The sequence below is a fragment of the Tachysurus vachellii genome, chromosome 18, assembly GCF_030014155.1.
Source record: "Tachysurus vachellii isolate PV-2020 chromosome 18, HZAU_Pvac_v1, whole genome shotgun sequence".
Classification (NCBI taxonomy): Eukaryota; Metazoa; Chordata; class Actinopteri; order Siluriformes; family Bagridae; genus Tachysurus; species Tachysurus vachellii.
Window position 1 is genome coordinate 19,488,360 of NC_083477.1, and position 23,151 is coordinate 19,511,510.

The 23,151-nt window shown below is 43.1% G+C and overlaps 1 protein-coding gene across 6 annotated transcripts in view; it reads right to left on the reverse strand.

Annotated features, from left to right (window-relative positions):
* Positions 1–23,151, reverse strand: part of unc5a (unc-5 netrin receptor A) — a 184,068-nt gene that overhangs the window by 8,085 nt on the left and 152,832 nt on the right. For 4 of the 6 annotated variants that reach the window (XM_060892716.1, XM_060892718.1, XM_060892720.1 and 1 more), the window contains 6 exons: positions 20,474–20,695; positions 18,961–19,254; positions 16,531–16,618; positions 14,931–15,099; positions 12,194–12,427; positions 2,465–2,614 (listed from right to left, as the gene is read on the reverse strand). In XM_060892716.1, the coding sequence (XP_060748699.1) occupies positions 2,465–2,614; positions 12,194–12,427; positions 14,931–15,099; positions 16,531–16,618; positions 18,961–19,254; positions 20,474–20,695 (1,157 nt within the window). The remainder of the gene's footprint in view (positions 1–2,464; positions 2,615–12,193; positions 12,428–14,930; positions 15,100–16,530; positions 16,619–18,960; positions 19,255–20,473; positions 20,696–23,151) is intronic. The other 2 variants (XM_060892717.1, XM_060892719.1) reach the window with 1 other exon arrangement.

Here is a 23,151-nt window from a genome sequence, read left to right on the forward strand (position 1 = left end):
TTTATAAGTGAGAGAGAGAAGGAGATTTAAGGACCAGGCAAGCAGTAAGTACTAATCTGAAATAAAGGCGACAAATACGATCCCATTACTGCCATCATTTGAGACCATTAAACATTACACTATATGAATCACAGGAACAAACACTGATGCTTTTATGATGACACATAATAACTTACACACACACACACACACACCTCTCTTTATTAGCTATGCAGCAGATTTGATTAAATGTTAGAAAATAGGGTCATGACTGCAGTAGCCACCCACCTCTAGACTCCTCATCACAGTGTCTAACCTCTCATAGGGGGTATTTTGTGCCTATAGGGGGAGCTGTTGCTCAGAGTGACTCACTCACACACACACAGCTCTCGCTACGTTGAGCATTGCTGAGATAAGAGATGAGTGTGTGTCCAGAGCGCTCCTACACCTCTGTACTGTGCCTTCTACTCTCTCATTCTCCCACGAGAACCTGTGCTCCATCTCTCGCTAAAACACACACACACACGCACACACACACACAGACTAGAGGAGAAGGAGTGAGGGAGGAAAGTATTTCCATGCAGCTCTATATTTAACTCCCTCCACAGCCAAGAGCTGCCCTGCGCTGAAATCTGCACAAAGTGAGCAGTGAATCTTCCACACGTCCACTTCCTCTTCTTCACTCTGACTGCTACTCGCTCACATTACGCCATTTATGATGATTCTGTCTGTCTCAATTCCTGCCTGTTTGTCGCTCTATATATGTACGTCTGCCTGTCCGTCTGTCGGTCTCTACCATCTTGTCGTTCTATTGCTCTCTCTAGCCTGTCTTTCTGTCCCTTTATCAAGCTGGATGTCTGTAAATATACCTGTCTGTCTCTATAGCTCTCTCCCTCTGTCTATTAAACTCTCTGTCTCTACAGCTGCCTGTTTGCCTGTCCATCCATCTGTCTGTTTTTCTGTCAGTCTAACCTGTTATCTGTCTATCTACAAGTCTGTCTGTCTATCTAACTGTCTGTGTGTCCTTCCATTCATCCATTTGCCTATCCATCCATATATCCAGCTGTCTGCAGCGTGGCTGTCTATCTGTTAATTTATCTGTCCATCTGTCTGTATATTTGACTGTCCACCCATCTGTGTCTGGCCTTCCATCAATCCCTCCCTCTTACTCTCTATCTATCCCTCTTTTGGTCAGGACTATTTGTCTTACTTGTCTTCTACTACTTGTCTTCTTATTTTGGAAGTATTTGTCTGTCTGTCTCTCTAACCTGTTATACACCTTTTTACCAGTCCATCCATCCATCCATCACTCTAGCTACCTGGAACTGATTATCTATTTATTTGTATGTCCATCAATCTCTCTCTTTATCCATCCCTCGTTCATTCCATCTTTCTGTCGTATCATTGGTTAAATTCCAATGATACGACTGGTAGCATTTGTTGTATCTGTGCACATCTCATCTACAGTGAGATTTGCGGCTCGGGCTGCTCGCTCTGTAACGGAGCTGAGCTCCGTCGCCGCACGTTCAGAAACGATCCTAATGAGGCCAAACCGAAGAAATATCCCATTAGAAAGCTCGTCTATGCAGAACGGCGCAGCATTAAAAACCTGATGCTGGCTGGAGCGACGTATCAAGAGCCCTTTTAAACGTGCCGCCCGTGGGGAAATCTGCTAAACTCCTGCTCACAGAGCCAATGATCAAACTCAGGCAGTGGAACATGCACGCAGAGCTATGTAAAAAAAGTGAGAGAGAGAGAGATGGAAACAATAGCTGGGGGCCATTTGAAGGATAAATAAGTGTAATAGCGGGGCGAGGGTATGACTCAGACACAGCGAGATGAGAACACAGCAGTAAGGAATGAGAGAAAGAAAGAAAGAAAGAGGTTCTTGCTAATGCTTTGTAGAGCTATTAATGGTCTTTATGCTCATATAACACTAAAGAAGTCCAGCAGGCTCTGACATCCTTTCTGAACATTCAAGAAATCTATCAAGCTTCTTCATTTAGCAACTTGTCTGTTTATAGGTTAAGAGTTTAAGTATTTTCATGTGTGTGTGTGTGTGTATGTGTTATGTATATATATACATACATACATACATATATACTGTACACACACGAGGGGTTGTCACCTAGAGGAATGCTGTCACAGCAAAGTATCTGAGCTTCGAAAAATACTGCAGGGGAAAAAAATAAACCCTTAGCGCAGTTCAGCGACTCTAGTTTTCTGAATTCTGTACAGCTTTTAATGCAGAACGTCTACCTGAAGCCAGGTGAAAGTCGACCCGAGCTACAAGGCTACAGACATCAGCTCAAAAAAATAGAACAATTTCAGTCTTGTGTGTCATTTAATCAACTCACCGTGGTCAAATTAGAGAACCCAGGACTTTTTTTTTTTTAAAGGAATGATTAAAGATAATCAGAGAGATCATAAAGTCCACAGCTCTAGTGATAATGTGTTACATTGAACCAAAACACTTTATTCCTACCTGGTAGGCGGTGAGAAGCTTGCTCCTCCACTGGGCCTGTGGCAGGTCATGGATAGAGAGGCGCAGGTTATGGTAGCTGTCTTTAAACAGGAGAACGTGTGGCTCGTCGATAAGGCGACCTCCAAGCTGTGCCTCCATCTGCATCACCTCCTACAGACACACAGCAGAGTTTCAGGTATGGTCCGACACGTCACCCAGAGCTGCTTCCCTGAGACAGGGGATTCGTAATAAAAGCACACCACGATGCCTCCTGAGAAACTCTCACAGGAAATGAACTATTTGCATGAATTAAAAAAAAAAATAAATCACATTCTATTAAAGATAAACATTAACATGATTGTGGGGTTAAGGAAGGAAAAACCTGGTTGGCTGGATATTAAACTCATTTAAGCACATATTAAGCTCACTGATGCCTTGCACCTTCAACTGGACGCTTGTTCTGTTGTTCTCTTCGTTCCCGAACCTTCAGCACATCCTGGAGACCTGGCTGGGGTTTGAACCAGTGACCTCTGAACACCATCTGATCCACAGGCACGTCAAGCAGACGCGTTTCCAATAAAGCTACTGGTTTGTTTATTTTGGAAAACAGAACCAAGTCAAATATCAAAGAGAGATACAAGCTAATGTACACAGACATGAAAATAAAGTCTGAAGAAGCAGCACTTGAACACCACCCCATCCCTGGCTCATGCTGGCAGCGCACTTTTTCGCTGGATTCTGGAGTATCGAATATGAAGCTAATATGTCGGAAGAAACACGCTCGGAAAGGGCAGATGGATGTGGCCGTATGGTGTGGAGGCTTTACTGCGTGAACACTGATGCGCACGGGTTGAATTCGAAGAGCGAGTCTAATTATGATGGAGAATTTCTCCGATTCTTATCCGTGTCGCCATTTTCTATGCCGCTCGCATCAGGCTCAACCGGTAAGGAAGCTGGTAATTATCGATTTAAAGCATGGATACTCCGCGTCCGTCACGTCTGACTGCCACACACTCTTTCAGGCGACGGGGTAACAAAGAGATAAGATCGTCCAGTCTCTGCGCTCCCTAACGAGGGACATAACGAGGCCAATTTTAAGCGTGTCCCTTTGCGGAGACACTTCTGAACCGACCATTTATTCCTTAAAGCCGTAGTGGTTTTTTCATCCCCACTGTCTTTCAAGCTGTACTTGTGTCCTCGTGGTGCAGACTAAAGGTCAGAGGTTATCTCTCCAGTCGTCTGGGGTGGCGTGAGTCAATAGCAGAGGCCAATCGAATGTAGAGAGCCATATAATCTCTCTCACTGTGTGGCTTTTACTGACACAAAAGGCTCTGTAGAGCAGCTCCAAAGCTCCTTGTTTAGCACCGTCCTCTTCTAAGCACAATTACTCTTCTCTGGAAATTAGCATTGCAAATGGTGGCTCGTGGACTTTGATCCAGATTCTGACCCATCAGCAGATCGAGCCGAGAGCCTGCCAATTATCCCATTATGAAACCCTGGCACCCTGAATACCAATGCGGACGTCCTGCCAGCGTCCGGAGAGCTTCAGATTAACGAGCGCGCATAAATCTGTCAGTCTCAGCCTGCTGTTTTTACAGCATCACGCCCAAAACATAAAAAATATGCACTCTCTGTTTGTGTGTTTGCTTTCCACATGTGGTTTCGACAGAGAGAGTAATGGCCTCCTGTACGCCTCATTGTCTTCTTAACAAATTGCTTTGTGCAACAGCACATTTACGGCGCTGGAGGGAAAAAAAAAAAAAAAAGAAACCCAGTGAAGTCCCTAAAACTTTATTTAGTCGAGTGAGGGGGAAAGCGCTCGACACCTTCGTTGGCGGATCAGATAAGATCTCTCGTTTATTTACACGGCAGATGTGGAGAAGGACAAACGCAACGACAAGTTCATCACCAAATGAAAAGCAGCCTATCTGATAGGAAATGTCATGTGGTCGCGGTTAACACCGAGATATAAAGGCCACCGTCTGATCGGCTTCCTAGAATATATATATATATTTTGTAGCTTTAAGAGACGAGATATGAAGGGGGGGTCGATGAAAAATGGTGAGAAGAAACTCCACGAGAGAAGATGGAGAAGCAGCTTAGCGTTTTCGCCTTGAGGTCAGAAGTGTGTTAAGCTTCAGAGAGACAGATAACTGGATTATCGGAGGCCCGGACGCAGTTCTCCAACTTTTCAGCCTCATCTGTTCTGTCCGTTTGCCTCGGCGTCTGATAGGCTCAGTCCATCCGGGAACAGAGGACAGAATCTCGTCTAGTTAATCTTCCTTTTCCGCCTGTGACAGAAGGAAGTTAGCCATCGTGGTAACTCTTAGACGAAAAACTGTCCCTCGGCTGGAGAAGCAGGAAAGGTTTAGAGGCTTTTGATTTTAAAAGAAGGTTAATAAGTAAATGAGTTTCAGAGCAGCAAAAAATTAACGTTTAACGCTCACTAACAATTAACGGGTGAGTGTTAATTTCCCAAAGTTTTCTCAATATTATGCACGTGATGTAAATCAACAAATTCATACGATTGGCTCGGAGATTCTCTGACCGGTCGTATTTCGCTCGAGGTCCTACTTTTCTTCAGTTCCCCACTCACCTGTAAATGTTCTGTCTGGTGAAGAAACCTTCTCTTTTTCCTCCAACAGATATTAGGAAGAAAAATGAAACCTGAGTGAAACGTTCTAGAACTTTCCTGCATAACAGCATAACAATGATCCCAGTGCTATCTCCACACACACACTCACACGGTTCATGTGCGTGATGCGATAAAGAAAAATATGCAAATGCCTCAAAAATGTTCTGCATTTTTTCAGCTTCTTTAGTAAGCTGACTCAGAAATGTTTGCTGAATAAAAAAAAAAAAAAGGATGTGTTCTATCTAGAACGTAGTGTTATTCTCAGGGTTCTTATGACAAAACAGGACTAACAGGATCTTCTGGATTATCGATTAAATTTCGTCATTTCAATGTGATGACATAGAAATAAAAATAAAAAAAGATTGTTTCATCCAGCAGCATATAAAATCTATTATTGAATATTACTGATGATGCTGAAACAGGTGTCTGTGTGTCTCTCTGTGTGTGTGTGTGTGTGTCTGTGTGTGTGTCTGTGTGTGTGTCTGTGTGTCTCTGTGTGTGTGTGTCTGTGTGTGTCTCTGTGTGTGTGTGTCTCTGTGTGTGTGCGTGTCTGTGTGTGTGTGTCTGTGTGTCTCTGTGTGTGTCTCTGTGGGTGTGTGTGTGTGTGTGTGTGTCTCTGTGTGTGTCTGTAAAAAGGGAAAGAAAGAAAAAGGGAGAGAGAGAGAATAGAGAAAGAAAGAGAAAGGTAAAAGGGAGAAAAGGAAGGTCTGGCAAAGTGTGGAATAAATAAATCAGGTTAAAGCGAGTGAAGCGTCTGATGTTAATATGTGAAAATCAAATGTCTTTTTCTCACGATTTATGATGTGTGTTTAATTGTCTAGACGTTAAATAAATAAAGTGACCTGAAGAACACATGGTCATGTGACCTGAAACACACATCATGACGTGATGAATGAATAATAATAAAACCTGCCTTTCCCGTGTGATGTTAAATAACGACAGGATTTCAGATTTTAGAACATGTCAAATATATAATATAATTTAATATAATAAATATAATAAATATAATATAATAAATATAATATAATATAATATTATGCTCACGTTTTTTTCCGAAGTGATTGAAAGAGATTGAGGTCTCAGTGATGAAAATAAAACGGTTGGGAAGATGAACGACGACTTTGCATGGAGTCAACAAACAATTGAGCACTCGAGACGGGAATTTTTTGAACGATGACATGCAGATGTTCATTATAAAGACGTATCTGCATATAGTTAAGCGTTCCCTGGAGCTGAGCTGCTCTTATTGTCTTCCTCTATTCATATATAAAAGACTCTCTGTTTGTGTGTGTGTCTCTCTCTCTCTCTTCATCCCTTTCTCTCTCTCTCTCTCTCTCTCTCTCTCTTCATCCCTTTCTCTCTCTCTCTTCATCCCTTTCTCTCTCTCTCTCTCTCTCTCTCTCTCTCTTCATCCCTTTCTCTCTCTCTCTCTCTCTCTCTCTCTCTTCATCCCTTTCTCTCTCTCCCTCTCCCTCTCTGATGGATCGAGCCCATCAGTGTGTCTTCCACAGCCTCCCTCATCTCTGATTAATAACTTCGAGTGTGAGCATAGAGGCAGCTGCGTTTCTCACACACACACACACGGAGAAGATGCACTTTGCTCTTGATAAATCATGGTGAAAAAGTAAGTGCAACACTGCGACGTGTCATTTCTTTCGCTCTCCGTCTGCCTCCTCTCGATGAAGCAGAGTGTCACATTAAACTTTACGTCATGGAGCTGACGCTGCGCTTTCTCACCAACGCACACACACAAAATTATACTCTGCTTTTAGACAAAGGTCAAACTGGAGAGCGCTGCCATTCACACACACACAAGCAATACGTCGAGTCAGCACTCGAAACACCAGACATTACTGACAGATTCAGAGAGGAAAAGAAAAATCCCCAGCAGCGTCTCATCTGCAGTCTAGACACGCCGTTCGGTGAATCTCAGGGACAACACGTCAGCGCGGCTCCACGGCTAGTTTAATAAGCGAGCTCCAAAATAAACCATCAAACTTTATAAAACCATCAAATGCTTCATCATGGAGCGAGGGAGGAACTCGTCCACTAAGACGTGTCCTATAAAAACAAGCCTGATTTCCTCCAATTCCTGCTTTCAACCATCATTCATCACTAATAGGTTTAAAAAAATGAATCTAACAAGCCCTAAAATTTTGTAATATTGTAGATAAAGAAGAATTGTAGATAAAATTGTGGATAGAATTGTAGATAAAGTTTCACGTGTGCCTCAGACAGGGGTCGGTATAATAATAGCGGCATCGGGTCTCTGTAAAAATGTGTTTTTACCGAACGGACCCGAGAACACCCGAACTACTGTATCTCGCGTGTGTGTATCTCGACTCAAGTACTTTTCCGACCTCTCCTCTGTTTGCCAAGACCGCTTGTGACGTTATGTTGCTGGCAGTAAGCTAATTTTCGTTGAAACAGACCTGTCAATCAATTCTGAATCGACGCTGTAGCGGTTACTTTAATGACTGACTGGTGCGTGCAGGGCTGCATCGGTGTGTGCAACATTCGGGTCCAGTCGGGTTAAAAAAAATTGCCAACCGGTCGGGTCGGATTCGGGTCTACATTTTTTCGGGTTTGTCTCGGGTCGGGTCTTTCTTAAAAAAAAAAAAATTATGCACGTCGGACTCGGGTCACTTTGGGTCAGGTACATTTCTTTAGACCCGAGAAGACCTCTACCCTGGACCCTGTCAGTGTCCTACATAGGGGCATTTTTTTGCTAGATACTAACCCCTGCATACAGAAAACACCTCACAAGGCCCTCGGTTTTAGAGAAGCTCTGATCCAGTCATGTAAACAGCAGACTCAGAACTGGTCCAAGTCGCTCAGATCCTTACCCAATTTTCCTGCTTCCTCAGTAACAGGTAACACTGTAACGAGAACATCCAAGTGATTTGCTTCACCAGTCAGTGGTTTTAATGTTGATCGGTGTATAAAATTCTGGTTGGTTGAACGCTATCAAGCTGCATTGAGATAAAACTGTTTTGGGATGTTTTCCAAGATGGCAGCTTCTATAACGTTACATTCTGAATAGCTTAGAAATCACTCACTCACTTTCTACCGCTTATTCGAACTACCTCGGGTCACGGGGAGCCTGTGCCTATCTCAGGTGTCATCGGGCATCAAGGCAGGATACACCCTGGACGGAGTGCCAACCCATCACAGGGCACACACACTCTCATTCACTCACGCACTCACACACTACGGACAATTTTCCAGAGATGCCAATCAACCTACCATGCATGTCTTTGTACCAGGGGAGGAAACCGGAGTACCCGGAGGAAACCCCCGAGGCACGTGAAGAACATGCAAACTCCACACACACAAGGCGGAGCCGGGAATCGAACCCCCGACCCTGGAGGTGTGAGGCGAACGTGCTAACCACTAATCCACCATGCCCCCCACTTAGAAATCAATAAAATAAAAAAATCTTTGTTTCCTTGTTAATAGAGTAAAGTTTTCTCCGAGCAGATGTTTAATATCTGTGGAAGGAGTCACGTCAGTAATGATGTCACGAGACGTCGCCACACAGGTTATGGATTAGTGCGTCGTTTTCTCCATGCAGCTTTTTGGTCGGTTCGACGGATCGTTTGCATTTGCTGGCTGTTTCACACGTTTATCTATTAGCCTGTCGTTTAATATTGCTTGGTGTAACAGCTTTAGGAAACCACAGGGGAAGATAATAACAGGTTCTGTAGATTTCATTGAGCTCCATTACTCCTGATTAGAAATACAGCTCCATGTAGTGGCTCTAGCTGGTAAGACAGGATGTGTGTGTGTGTGTGTGTGTGTGGTTTTGGGTGCACACAAAGGCCAACATTACAGATTTACATTTACAAGAACTTCAGATAAAAATCATTTTTCGTCTGGGAAATCTTTCGATTACTGAGGCATCGATCCTAATCTTGGTGATAACAGATCACTTTTTTTTAACAGTAAATGGGTACAAACTGGGAGAAGTGTGTAAGTGAGTACTGAGTAATATATAACAGTAACTCTGTGCCACATCCGCACTTTTTTTTTTTACTTGTTCATACGAAGGAGACACAACCTGAGCACAGAGCTGTCACAACACGGTCCACTCAACGCTGACGTCTAAGCAGTCTAAGGGTTAAGGGTCTAGCGCTCAGGTCCAACTCTGTCTCTGTCTCTGTGGCTGCACTGGGATTTGAACTCATAACCTTCCATATTATTCCAGTCCACAGGCACGGCAGCAGCAGCGCTGGAGAATAGCGAGCTGCGTGTTAAATATTGATCTAATTGGTCCCGTAGGGCCACTCGCTTATTGAGAGCCTGTGAACTGAAATGTCGCTGACTCCTGGGTGTCATGACGACACTTAACGATCAAACACAATTATGCTGTTTCTAATCGGGTTTAATTGGGAGATGAAAAGCCGCCCTTCCTGCCCTGCTGTCGGCCAGAGCGGAGTGAGGTAGAGAGTGGGATCTTCTGGCTGTCTGATTTAAAACGAATCTGGACACGTTTCCACCGTGCGGAATAAATTTTGTGCCGAAGTGTATTGAAAAAATCGTCATAACCCTGAGAAAAAAAAAAAAAATATATAAATATATATATATATATATATATATATATATATATATATATACACACACACATATATATACTTCAAATACAAATAAGAAATCCCTCTAGAGCTGTTGTGCGTGTACGGCTGCCACCTTTTAGCACTCTTCAGAATATTCCAGAAAACAAACTGCACCTCGCTGCAATCCTTTTGGGTGAAATGTGCCTGAAGCGTGAGGTAGCGAGTGTTCAGCTGAACAGTAACAGCGGTGCTTATTTCCTGCTCAGTGCAAAAGTTAATTTGGTATTATGGTAAGATGTGTCTGTGTGTGTGCGTGTGTGTGTGTGTCTTTGGCAATCATTGCAGCCTATAACACAATACAATTAACACGTCGCCAGAGATAAATATGCGTCTCAGGCATTCGATCATCTGCTACCTGTTTCTACAACACGCTCTTCTGACTAGTGCTGATTAGCATAATAATCCAAAGACAATCACAATAAATGAATACCTGTGACTGTACAAGAAGCCAATCAGTCACTCCGGAGGGGGTAAATTTTGGAGAAAGAGCTCGCTGCACCTGTTAGGCGTGTACTTGTTTTCTTACAAAACAGCGAATGGTGTAGATCAGATTCTCAAAGGAACTGGAGCACTATATTACTACATCAGCCCAAAAAGACTGCATATCCCATGAGGCCACTGTGGCTTACCACAGACATCTGGGAGTGTAGCTGGGAAAAAATAAGGACAAAAGAGCTTAGCATGAACACACACACACACACACATCTCTAGTGCTTGTCAAGGTCAGGCGCTGCACTAGTCCATTATTGCTCTCTTTTCTTTATATTACTCCTATTTACTTAATGTTCCACTTTTTCCCAGTGTTTAATGATGCTATATATATAATACACTGAAAAACACTTGCATTACACATCAACAGCTTGCATCTCGCAGCCTTATGGAGCTCCTAATGAGTTCATAACGAGTGTGGGTGCCGAGGACACGGTTTGGCTGGAGATCAGTAGCTGCTGGAGTTTCTCATGAAGCTTCAGAGGACCTTGTGTTCCTGAGAACTTTCTTCATTTGGACTAATTGAGGCTCTGGGTCCAAACGCCACTGTCCACAATCCTCTAAGATGTGCGTGGATATTCTGGCTCTCTTTCCGTCCATCTCTCTCTGACCTTCCCCTGAATTTCCATCACCCGCCCATCACGCAACTTCTCTGAATCTCCGCATGTCGTTTCACATGCGCTCTTTCTTTTTCCCCTGCTCTGGCAGTGCTGCGTGAGGTTGGAGTGGTGATTACTACGCTCTACGCTTCTCTCTCTTGTGGCGGACTCGGGACGGCAGCCACACAGCTTCTCTTTTTCATTTACTAATTAACCATGCAAATGAAATCTTAAAGGCTACTCAAATGTGCTTCTCCAGGGAGCCAGCGTCGGCATTAGCTCCTGATTATTCTTGATCCGTTCATGAGGGAAAAAAAAGGAGAAGGGAAATATGCCAAAGAAATACAGACATAAGCAGCCAGATGACAAGCAAATGGAGAACAAAACAGAAGAGGAACAGAACCTATCATCATTCATCACACAAGAATAGTAACAATCACAAGATCAGCAGCCATTACACCATTGAATCAACCAACGCTCATTTTCCTTCTCGGCTAATCCTGATTACGACACCGATACCATATGCGAGCATAGCGCTCGTTCATTACTCGGTACACCATGGCAACCAGTTATCAATCATAATACTAATGCATCCACCAGTCAAGCAAAAATATGAACCGTTAACAGGTTCCACCAACCAACAGCCACACTTCACCCCAGGGCACCAATTTCTACTGATTACAGCCAATCAGCAGCAACTACGCCACGGTATCATCTAATGCTTCAATCACCTTTAATTACACCAACACTGCAACTAATCACTACTCATTAGGCCAACATATCCACCAAACATCCCTCATCCTTCAACATACAACAAGTACCAGCCACATCACCAACCTCGTTCCACTAATATATCCACCATTTCTCAATCAAAATATTGACCAATCACAACTCAGACACTATGCCATCTACCATCATCACTCGCTGCAGTTTGCCTTCCAATGTCATCAATAATTGACCACTCCATATTAACATATTATCAAATTAGTTTGAGATATATATATATATATATATATATATATATATATATATATATATATATATATATATATATATATATCGTCGCTGTCGGGCGGAAACCTCGTATGTCCAAATTTTGTCAGTTTCATATTTTTTCACATATCGATGCTATTGGTCAGTCCCCATGTGGGTCTGTTATTTTTACAAGTTATTAACCAATCTAAAGTCTTGAAAATAGCATGAGCGCAAATCTCATAACTCCATTGGACACTTCAACTGTCCACCTCTTCCTCACTCCGTGGGAGAGCTTCACGGCATATATTTAGAGCATCTAAACATTGTGGCTGCTGCTTTTGATGTTATGTTCCAGGGTAAAATAAACTATAGGATCAAGCTGCGTATTAACGGGAATCACACGGTTTTATTTTAAATCAAGGTCAGGGCTACTCACCTGGATAAGGTCGTGTGTGTCGTCAGTGCAATAGACACGGATGGTGTATTCGAGCGTGGAGCAGTAGGCTGGGGCAAACAGCAGCAGTTTGAGGCGTTTCGCTGCTGCCATGCTGAGGGACTCGCCAACCAACGCGAAGCGTCCGAGCTGCTCGGTGAACATGCGGCACATCTCAGCCTCCAGCTGGCAGTAAAATGGCTCAGACACCAACTCCTCTCCGAGCAGCAGCACGTCCTAACATACACAAGGGAACGGGGTGAAAGCACAGTTCACACAGGGCAGGGCAGGGCAGGGCAGGGAAGGTGTCAACATGGGCTTGTAGAGAAACGTTTCGGTTTCATTGTGCTTTTTCTCGAGAGTAATTAATATCTTATTTTGATCATGTCGAATTAATTAACGTGAATTGCTGGGCTAATTTGTAATTACCTGTGCTCATATTCATCTTGTTAGTGGCCTGTTTGACGTGCATTATGTTTGATATTTGCTACACAAACGAACAAAACACACACATCTCTGAAGCAGAGGCATTCGCAGAAGAAAAATAAAAGACCTTGGAATTCATCAGATCAAATAAATCCAATTCGTGTTCCTGTGGCAATTTCCTCCTTATCTGTTTGATATTACAGCCATTAAAATGAAAAAAAGAGAGAGAGAGAAAAAAAAGCCAAGTCGCATGCTGCGTCGTTGTGAACATTTCTCACAGACAGCTCCAAAGATGCAATCCCGGTCAGGGCAGATTGACCTGACCTCCCTCGTTAACGTCGCCAAGGCAACACTGCAACCAATCCCTCACCGTTTATCCCCGGTCCCGTTTGTTAATCAATTAGCCGCTTATACAATTAGACGCGCTCTGCTTTAACTGCTGTGAAAATGCATTAATTAAGGCTAAGGTACGAGCTCCTGACTCGTGAGTGAAATGAGAGTTAGAGCCAAAAACCGCAAATATTTCACAAGCAATAACAAAAAGCCTTGAAGAGATGAATGAAGAGTAATCTACATCTCCTGATGAAACATGCTATTTTTAAACCTGTCCTCCAATACAATCATCTTATGGCTTCCCAGAGTGGCTTTAATTAGACCAAAAGGCAAAAGGGAGCTTCAGTGACGAGCACACCCGCTTTCTCAATCTAATCAACCTCACACACCTCAGGACCTCCGGCCAGGAAATGACATCCTGCTGATCGATGAAATGAGCTGTTGTGTTCATCAATAAAATTACTATCGACATGAGCCGTTTTCACATCCACCCGCTATGAAGACGGATTTTTTTCCCATCCGAACGTTTTTCCTCCCTTCCTCTTATTGTTTTTCTTGAACGTCCCCATTCAGTTGGTTCGATATCGACAAGGGACTATATTTCAGCCTTTCTTCCTGTCGCTTCAGATGCTCTCTGGAGAAATTAATTGCTCTAAGTCGGCCTGCGAGGGCTCGGCGGAGAACGAAGTTCCCCGTTTTCCTGCCTGAGTCTGGGGTACCTGGGCTATATTTGTGCCAAAAGATGATTAAAAGTCCTCGTCTAACCTCAGCCAGAGACAGGCCAATTCATTCTGCAGACGCCCCGCCGCTGCCACACCGGGCGGCCTGAATAATTTATGCAGAATATCGAACATGAAAGAGGACCTTCACTCCCACTGCCACCCCCTGTTCTGCTTCTTCATCCTTTCTCTCTCCCTCCTTCTTCAATCTCTTTCCTGGGGAATGCTCTTTAGAGGATTACGTGACGTGTTTGAGGAGACGATGATGGAGATACAGCTCAAATCCTTTCCGATTCAATCCAGTAAGGAAAAGAGAATGAATGGGGACGAGGATGGATGGATGGATGGATGGATGGATGGAGAATGGCTCCAACTACAGAACCGACACTGCTCCACACAGCAGGGATTATTTGTTGTTATCAATAGTGTACCATTAAAAAAAAAACAAACAACAAAAAAAACAAATTGTCGCTGTCGGGCGGAAACCTCGTATGTCCAAATTTGGTCAATTTCATATTTTTTCACATATCGATGCTATTGGTCAGTCCCCACGTGGGTCTGTTATTTTTTACAAGTTATTAACCAATCTAAAGTCTTGAAAATAGCTTGAGCGCAAATCTCATAACTCCATTGGACACTTCAACTGTCCACCTCTTCCTCACTCCGCGGGAGAGCTTCGCGGCATATTTCTCCTCAAGAAGAGTCGCAACGAATCAACACGTCTTCTGAGGTCTTCAAAACACTGGGCTCAAAGGAAAAAAAATCTTTTTTTAGTGCGACAATCCACTGTAATGCGGACTAAACTCTGTGCACTGCAGATAAGGTACGGCATTTTTTTAATTTCCTGAAAAATAACGGTTTTGGAGATACGAGGATTCCGCCTGACAGCGACAAAATGCTTGTCACTTGGATGCTACCTTCAATGGTATGTCCTTTCTACTATTAGTCACAGGAATGTGACAGTCACAGATGCAGTGATTAGCACCTCTGTATGTTTTTGTTAGGCAGATGAGAACACAGGTTAGATAGAGGTGAGAACCTGCGTGAAAGGACGTAGCTGTAGAGCTGAAGAAATGCCACTTGTTCTAGAGATTTGAACCAATAAACCGAAAGAATCAACCGCAGTACCATTTGTTTGATTTCATGTCAAACTAACGACTAATAGCTCCAACACCTCATCCATCTTTAACTAACTTTTGACTCTATAACATTTCGCATGAAGACCCACAGTCACACAGTGTAATACTTCATCATGGACTCACCTCCCAGGTTCCCTCATAGGTTTGTTTCTTCAGCCTGATGGCCCAGTGATCGGTGCAGGAATCAGAGCAGTGCTCCATGCTGATGATGACAGGCCGGGTCAGCATGACGCCCGGAGGGCCGCAGCTCACCACCGGACTCAGCAGGGTCTGGCACCCGGCCAGGGGAAGTCTGAGGAGGTAGAACCATGAGCAGGGGGTCACAGCGTCAGACTACACTCCAGAGTCATGTTGGACATGCTGTGTCAAAGGTCAGAGTCAGCACTCAAGCCAAAGTGGCATGCAGCCAGCTTTCCAACTAATCATCTTACAGTGAATACATCTATTATGTTTAAATAGAAATGTTTATAATTTATTCAGATTTTCTATTTTGTTTCACTTCAAAGACGCTTGAAAATTGATACTATTATTACACTGGGTTGTTTTAAATATTTAATCATGTACCTAGTGGTGTGTGCTTGTAAATGTATTGCATCATCTTCCTTTTGTTTGTCCTCTTCTCCTATTTTTGATTTATGCCCCCTGTTATTTTAATGCAGCACTATGATAAACTAGGCCATGTCTGATAGCTTGCATTGTTCTGTGAGGTTTGTAAAATATTTCCAGTTGCACTTTAGACGAGTATATTTGTCTTTCTCTACAGTGTGGATCTCTTATATGACATCAACAATCCGGGAAATTAGAATCAGGTTTACAGCAAACAATATTTAACTTTTTTTTTCAGATTATGTAAGGCCACGCCTCCTTTACTGAGAACAACATAAAGAGAGGCCATGCCTCCTTTACTGAGAGTAACATGCACAGAGGCCACGCCTCCTTTACTGAGAGTAACATGCACAGAGGCCACGCCTCCTTTACTGAGAGTAACATGCACAGAGGCCACGCCTCCTTTACTGAGAGTAACATGCACAGAGGCCATGCCTCCTTTACTGAGAGTAACATGCACAGAGGCCATGCCTCCTTTACTGAGTAACATGCACATAGGCCACGCCTCCTTTACTGAGAGTAACATGCACAGAGGCCACGCCTACTTCACTGACTAACATGCACAGAGGCCACACAACCTTCACTGACATGCACAGAGGCCACGCCTCCTTCACTGTCATGCACAGAGGCCACACCACCTTCACCGACATGCACAGAGGCCACGCCTCCTTCACTGACATGCACAGAGGCCACGCCTCCTTCACTGACATGCACAGAGGCCACGCCTCCTTCACTTACATGCACAGAGGCCACGCCTCCCTCATTGTGACTGATAAATATTCACACTTCTACATTATTTATGTGTAAAAGGTTTAGAAAAATGAGTCATGAAAAAAGCTTCATGAGTCACTTCTTTCTGCATTGTTTCTCTCGTTTATTCGAGGCGATCTAACCACACAGAGCCCATAGCCTGCGTTAGTCACACATCTGACCACACACACACACACACACACACACACACACACACACACACACACACGATCTAGCGCAAGGAAACTGACTTCAATCACTCTCTGCGCTGCCTTTGGGCTCTCTTGCTCTCTCTCTCCTTCCTTGTGCTTCCTATCTCGTTTCTATTCTGTGAAACTTTTCTGTCAGTGAGTGTGTAGAGACCTACCTCACATCGTCCTTCCTCTGCACAGTGAGGTAAATCTCATAGATCTTGCCTCGGGGGATGGCCTCGGGAGGAATGAGCAGGCTGATCCCTAATGCAAATAAGTGCAAAGACAGAAAGAAGCAGGAGCAGTTGGTCTTATTCACAGGCAGAGGCACATTGAGGAGGTGTGACCTTCATACACACTGCGTTAATGTATAGACACCCAAAGAAAGACAGGCAAGGACAAAGAAGTGTTTTTTTTTTTTTTTTTTTATTATTATTATTTAAATCCCACACACACACACACACACACACACACACAATCATGCTTTCAAAACTAGTGCTTTTTCCTTCCTTTTTTGTTAAAAACACAATAATGTTTATGAGAACAATGAAGGTGTTGATGCATTCTACATGAAAAGCACAGCGAAGCTACCAGGGTTAAATAGTCTAACATAACCATGCTTTCGGCAATAGAAAGCCTATGGAGGAGATTCACACAGATTCATGGTCACAAAGTGGAAAAAAAAAATCAAACTCGACTACAAAAAAGCAGCAACACAGATCATGTGTTTTGGTGTTTTTTGGATGAACGCCTGTACTTGTGTATTATTAACTGCAAGGTGAGTTTTGTGTCATCCAACACCTTCCTCTTCCTTACTGAAGGCTTTTAACGATTGTGGGATTTTAATTAAAAATGTCTCACACTGCTAGAACTTTTTTTCAGCGGCTGTCTTTGTTTGTTCGCAGTGCCACCAAATCGACACGTTAAATGTTTCAAGACTGCTGACCAGAAAACTCTTTTGTTTTTAACGATGGGATGAAAAATTTCTGTGCAGCTAAAATCAGTCCACAAACGCAAAAAGACGAAGATTTTGTACCCTACAAAAAAAAGCCAATAACAGACCTGAAAGTGATTACGAACCCCTGTTCTGCACCACACCTCCTCAAGATGCGTGGAAAATCTTCAAGACTCCACCCAGAGGCTTTAAAGCCTGAAGACCTCATCACTAATTTCTTTACATTTATAGGACTTCCTGGTCCTTCCCTGACATCCTACCCGTGCGTACGAGTCCATCTTTCACTGCCATGGCTACTGACATGGATACCACTGAGCATTTCCGTCTCCTTTGGGTTAAACCGAGGTTGATGGCTGATGTTTAAATTCCAGTCATGAGATTCATACATCTTTGGATCGTATGCCAAACCAGAATGTCTGCTTACAGCGAATCAAGCTGCCTGGGGCAATAAGGCAGTAAATTTATAAAGTAGTGTGAAACATATCCCAAACCCAGGCCAGTGTATACATTTCTCAGCCTGATCTAGGATCAGTCTATTCCCCTGCTGGTTCTGCTGCTCTGCTGCCTCCTGCATCTTTTTCCGCAGTCGAAGAGGATGGATTTCTCAGCGAAATTGGAAATCTCTTCCTCATTTCCTCTCCTGTGCCTCCTCACACTAACTCCTAACGTGGCAGACTGATGAGGGCTCGCTCTCTCTTATTGAGAAAACTAATTGTCCCAAATAGACTCCACTCGCGCCCTTGGTAGTGTATAAGGTTACAGGCACCATTCAGGCACCGATCGGTTTAGCGATGCTCTTCCTTGGCGTTGTTTTTTTTAAACAAGCTCGGGACTTGCTAATGTCACCTAATTAGAGCAATTTCAGCCTAGGGAAGCAAAATGATTCACTTTGCTTTTATGAAAGCCTTTTATTGTCATAACGCGATCGTTACAATGTCAACCAGAGTGCGATTTCCAGGCCTTTTGTTTACCTAGACCGGTGTTTAGCTAAGCTCTATGACGCCTCGGTCATCCGTCATGTAATTTGATCAGCGCTGACATACAATCAATGTAAAATCACTACAGTTTAACCTTCATGTTCTTTTCAACTCTGATCATCTCTCTTGCAGTAATATAAGGCTTCTCAGTATGTCTTCTACCGAGACTGGTGTAGGACTGCTGTTTAATTACTACCTCTGACTTAAAATAGACAGCTAGCATTACAGGAAAAAAACGTCACAAATAGCTAGCTGTTAAATAACAGCACCATCATATCAGGTACTTTGCAATATAATATCTTAATAAATACTGTTGCACTGAGGTGTAGATATTATCAGGTACATATAAATACCTGAGTAGATAGCTATTCTCAAGGTCAGCTATCTGTAATTACTTAGTATTAAAGTAAAATGTTAATAAAACAAGGTGTAATAATGTAACTTAGCTCAGGTTCTCGAGGGAACAGAAAGGACAGTCACATTTTCTTTCCTCTTGGGATTATTCCCACTTCCTGTGCTAGTATCATTGCTTCATTTACACGGTATCAAACTAGAGGTGTGAGTGTGTGAGAAGTGGAGCTGTGTAATAGTGTGTAAGAGAAAGTGAGAAAGCGAGTGTGTGTGTGTGTGTGTGTGTGAGCAAAGGGAAGTTTTCTTGCCGTCGTGTGACTCACCCGTGTTAGGGATGGTAAGCCGGCCTCCCAGGAAGTTGAAGGTGCCGTAGGAGGTGTGGACGGCATCCCGCGGCAGGGTCTTGAAGTAGCTCTGTGCTGCGAGCCGGCTGGTGAGGTGTCCGCTGTCGGCGCTCACTTTGCCGTTGGCCATGGTGTGCGATCCGTTAGCCAGAGGCTCCAGCAGCGGCCCATCGCTTAAAGAGAATTTAGGAGACGGGTCGTGACGTGTACGCAGAGAACCCTGGTAACCGGGCGTAGTCAGATCCGGCTGGATTGTGAGCAGATGAGAGTTTTCTGTAAGAGAGCGAGAGAGAGAGAGAGAGAGAGAGAGAGAGCCTGTGAGGAAAAGCTATAAAATAGCAGATCCCCCACCCCAAAAAATGATGAGCTGATCAGAATATAAATCTGGAATGAATGACATTTTGATGTGCAATGACTCTGGAAGCCCCGCCCCCTTCCTCTAGCTAACATTAGGAGTGTCGTGAGCATGGTGAACTCAATTTTCCCGGGTTGACAGATGTGGCCTTGGCTTTCAATCAGTTCATTCATGTGAAGTCTATCAACGTATGTTCCTCTTAGCTAACAGATCAACAGAGAAACCTTTCACACGTTCCATGAAGAGCACTCGGCAGGCGATTCGAACCACATCAGAGGTCTAGTGTATTCGTTTTTTTTGTGTCCTGTAACACAGTGGGATTATTCAGGGTTGGCAGGTCTGGAGAGATTGCAAAAAGAAAGACATTTGTACAGGAAACAAGTTTAAAGTACGCCGTAAGAGTTCTACAGATAAACACATAAACCGATCTGGTTCCTTCTCCTTCGGTGAACGGCGTCGCAGTGGAGCGACGGTGTTCCTGAAAAGAGCCGACTCACTTAAGCATGCCTGTGGCACCTTTCCCTTTTCCACACCACTGCTATTTTCATTTCTCTGCCGTCAGATTAAAGGTGAAAATCAGCAGGGAGAACACGACATTAAGATCACGACAGAGAGCGCCCAGCGTCTTAACGCGCTCAGATGGAAAATGGCCCGGGGGGGGAGGGGGATGATGTCAAAGGTGCTCGCTGATGGACTCACACAAACTTTCTCATTGCTAATAATGGAGTGAGTAGTGTATTGTTAATGACCCAGTGATTATGTTTATGAAATGGAACTAGCTAGTGTTCCGGGCTATTTAGGTAATCTTTAGTGTCTTTGGTGGTACAGTATGTTTACCTTATTTAATAATTTGTCAATTATAATGGGTATCTACCAAACTACTGTAGAAATGTACTCAATACCTTTATTTTGATTTATTTATATATTAAATAATACGTTTCGTGTAGTGATCTATATTTACAGTTATCTAATTTCATTTGATAAATGCCTTTAAAAGCCTTAATCTGAAGTGACGTTGTACTAATTAGCTGTTAGTGAAATGTCAAAAAGGACACACATGTTAAAAATCATAACAAGCATAAAAAATGGTGTTATAATGAAGATAGAGACGGTTATAAGGGAGGAAGGATATCGTACTGCAGCGCTGTGAGCGGTCCGGTGCCCACACACCTGGCATGGCAGGTTTGATGCCCACGGGCTGGAAGCCGGTCGTGAGGATGGACGAGTCGGCTACGTCCGCGTCCAGACCTTCCTTCTTTCTCCGATACACAAGGACCAGGATCACCAGGAGAAGAGTGAGACACAGCGCCACGGCAACGATGCCCACGTAGAGGGCTACGTCCTCCGCACCGGACACGGCTACACCACAGAGAGAGAGAGACAAGCATTAAAACTACATCTAACACAAACACTAACGCTTTACTACACACCATATTTTCCGCTGTTTAATGTTTAGCTGTAGCACTTATTCAGACTTACAATGTGAGTCTACAATGTGCAAGCTTTAATTTTGTTAATCGAGCGTAAACTCGCGCCATCCACAATCAAGGCAAAGCAGCTGTCGTCTTTGGTCACACGGCAGCACAGATGACCTTTTTACCTTTCTCCATGCTTCCGTAAAGGATTCAGACCTTGTGACTTATGATGAGTTTTGTTCGTGTTTTCAGAAGACAGCGCAGCCTAATATCTCCTGAACCGCTTAACCAAGTCGGTTAACAGCAGAATATTTATAGGAAGTCACATTCACGTTCAATAGCTGGCGAAAAAACCAAACGCGCCGAATTACGTCTCGACTCATCGACTATATTTGGAAACCAGCATGTGTAAGTAAAATAATTACAGTCATTAACAACAACATTAACTGATGCTTCTGATGTTTTTTTTTCATCTCGGACTCCAAATGCATTAAATTCCAACATGTTGATTATCAGCTGAAGTCAATGATGATGATGATCATCATCATCTTCGTATCCATCTGCATCCAGTTTTTTTTTTTTTTTTTTTTTTTTTACTTTTCTATTTCTTGCTTTCGTGTTACATCATATTGCATTTGACAGCAAAGGGGAAAAAAACACCATCATCTTCTTCTTCTTCCTGGTTTTTATCAGAGGTTTAAAGAAAGCGCTCATGTTTAAAGGCAGTGATCCAGCTGCTGCTGAAAAACCCTGTCTCAATAAAGCAGTGGGCTTTTTTTTTATTTAGGAAAACCTGAGGATGCTTTTATACTCTTCTGTGAAAAGCCTTTTGTGCTGATACAAACGTGAAAAAGAAAAAAAAACACAACTCAGACACACACACAGTAACTATAGCGGTACATAATTTATCATGAGTGTTCTCATGATAATGCAATATTGTTTCTATAGTAACAGCAGCTTTTACGGTGACATCTACAACTGAATAAAAAATGGTTGTTATTTGAAAAAGAAAAACGTACAAACATTGATATTGGGACGTTGCTGTGAGGAGATGATGTGACAGGACAGGACAGATGATGTGTTTTGCGATACCACGGTAACCAGATAAAAAAAAAACAGATTTTAAAATGCGCTTTGATTCAAAAGGGAAGAAACAACGGATCAGAAACTCGCTTCGCAAACGTTCGATTGTATTAAACGTAACCTTAAACGAATACACGAATAAGTGCTAGCTGACGTTCTTTAATGAATAAAAAATGGTGTCTTTGGCAAAACCGCTGTGGCGTACGAGGAACAAAATATTTCCGAAGGTGCTGTTAGTGAAACGCGATACAACTGCAGAGCGGTATCTGAAACTCTTAAGCCGCGTTCACACTGCAAGTCTTAATGCTCAATTTGGATATTTTGCTCAGATCTGATTTTTTTTGTTTGGCTGTTCACATTACCTTTTAAAATGTGACCTATATCAGATACCAGTGTGAACTGTTTGCTGTTTCGAACTGACCCGCATGCGCAAACGAACAATAACAATGACGTCACACGCAGCACGCCGTTGCGCTAAAGTTGGCGAGGTTATGAAGGAAGTAAGCATTTTCGCTTTTCTTTCTAAATGTTTGTGTAATGGCAGCACAGAGACGCAGTGTTTTGAAAATTTTCGGATGTCGAGGGCAACTTTTGATTATTTGATCCATTTTATAGGCATAGTCACGTTTGTGTGCGAACTCGCCGGCGCATAATTGTCCATGTCCATGTAGAATGTCCATGTAGATTGACGTAAAAGTCGCATCAAATCCACCTCGGTTGTTCACACTGCAGCCACATTGGAAAAAATCAGATTTGGGTCTGATTCAGGACCACATATGGAAGTGGTCTAAATCTGATTTGAAAAAATCAGATCTGGGCTAGATTTGAGTGTTCACACTACTCCGGAAGAAGTCTGACCTGGTCACTTGACCCCAAAAAAAATCAGATTTGGGCCACTTTTACCTGCAATGTGAACGTGGCCTAACACCTCGAACTCCATGCTGTTGATTAATTTCCTAGGACCGCACACCCCCTAGAGGCGTAATCATCACCGACGACAATCTCTCTTTGTTAAATTTAGACTTTTTTTCCTCAGTCCGTATTTAAGGTTTAGCTTTTTCATGTTTATTGTCTAATTTCACTTTATCACTTATTTTTTTTTTTTTATTAACTAAACCAAACAAAATGAAACAGGAGCGTTTCTGAAAACACAAACACATAAAAAAAAAAGTGCTCTATTATCTCAAGCTGAGCAGGCAGGTATAAAGAGACGGTGAACCGTAATGGGAGAGAATGAGTCGAGTGGGAGGCAGAGAATGGAGGAAAGAGAACTGGAAAGAGAAGAGCAGCTAAACTGCGTAAACGATTTAAATGCAG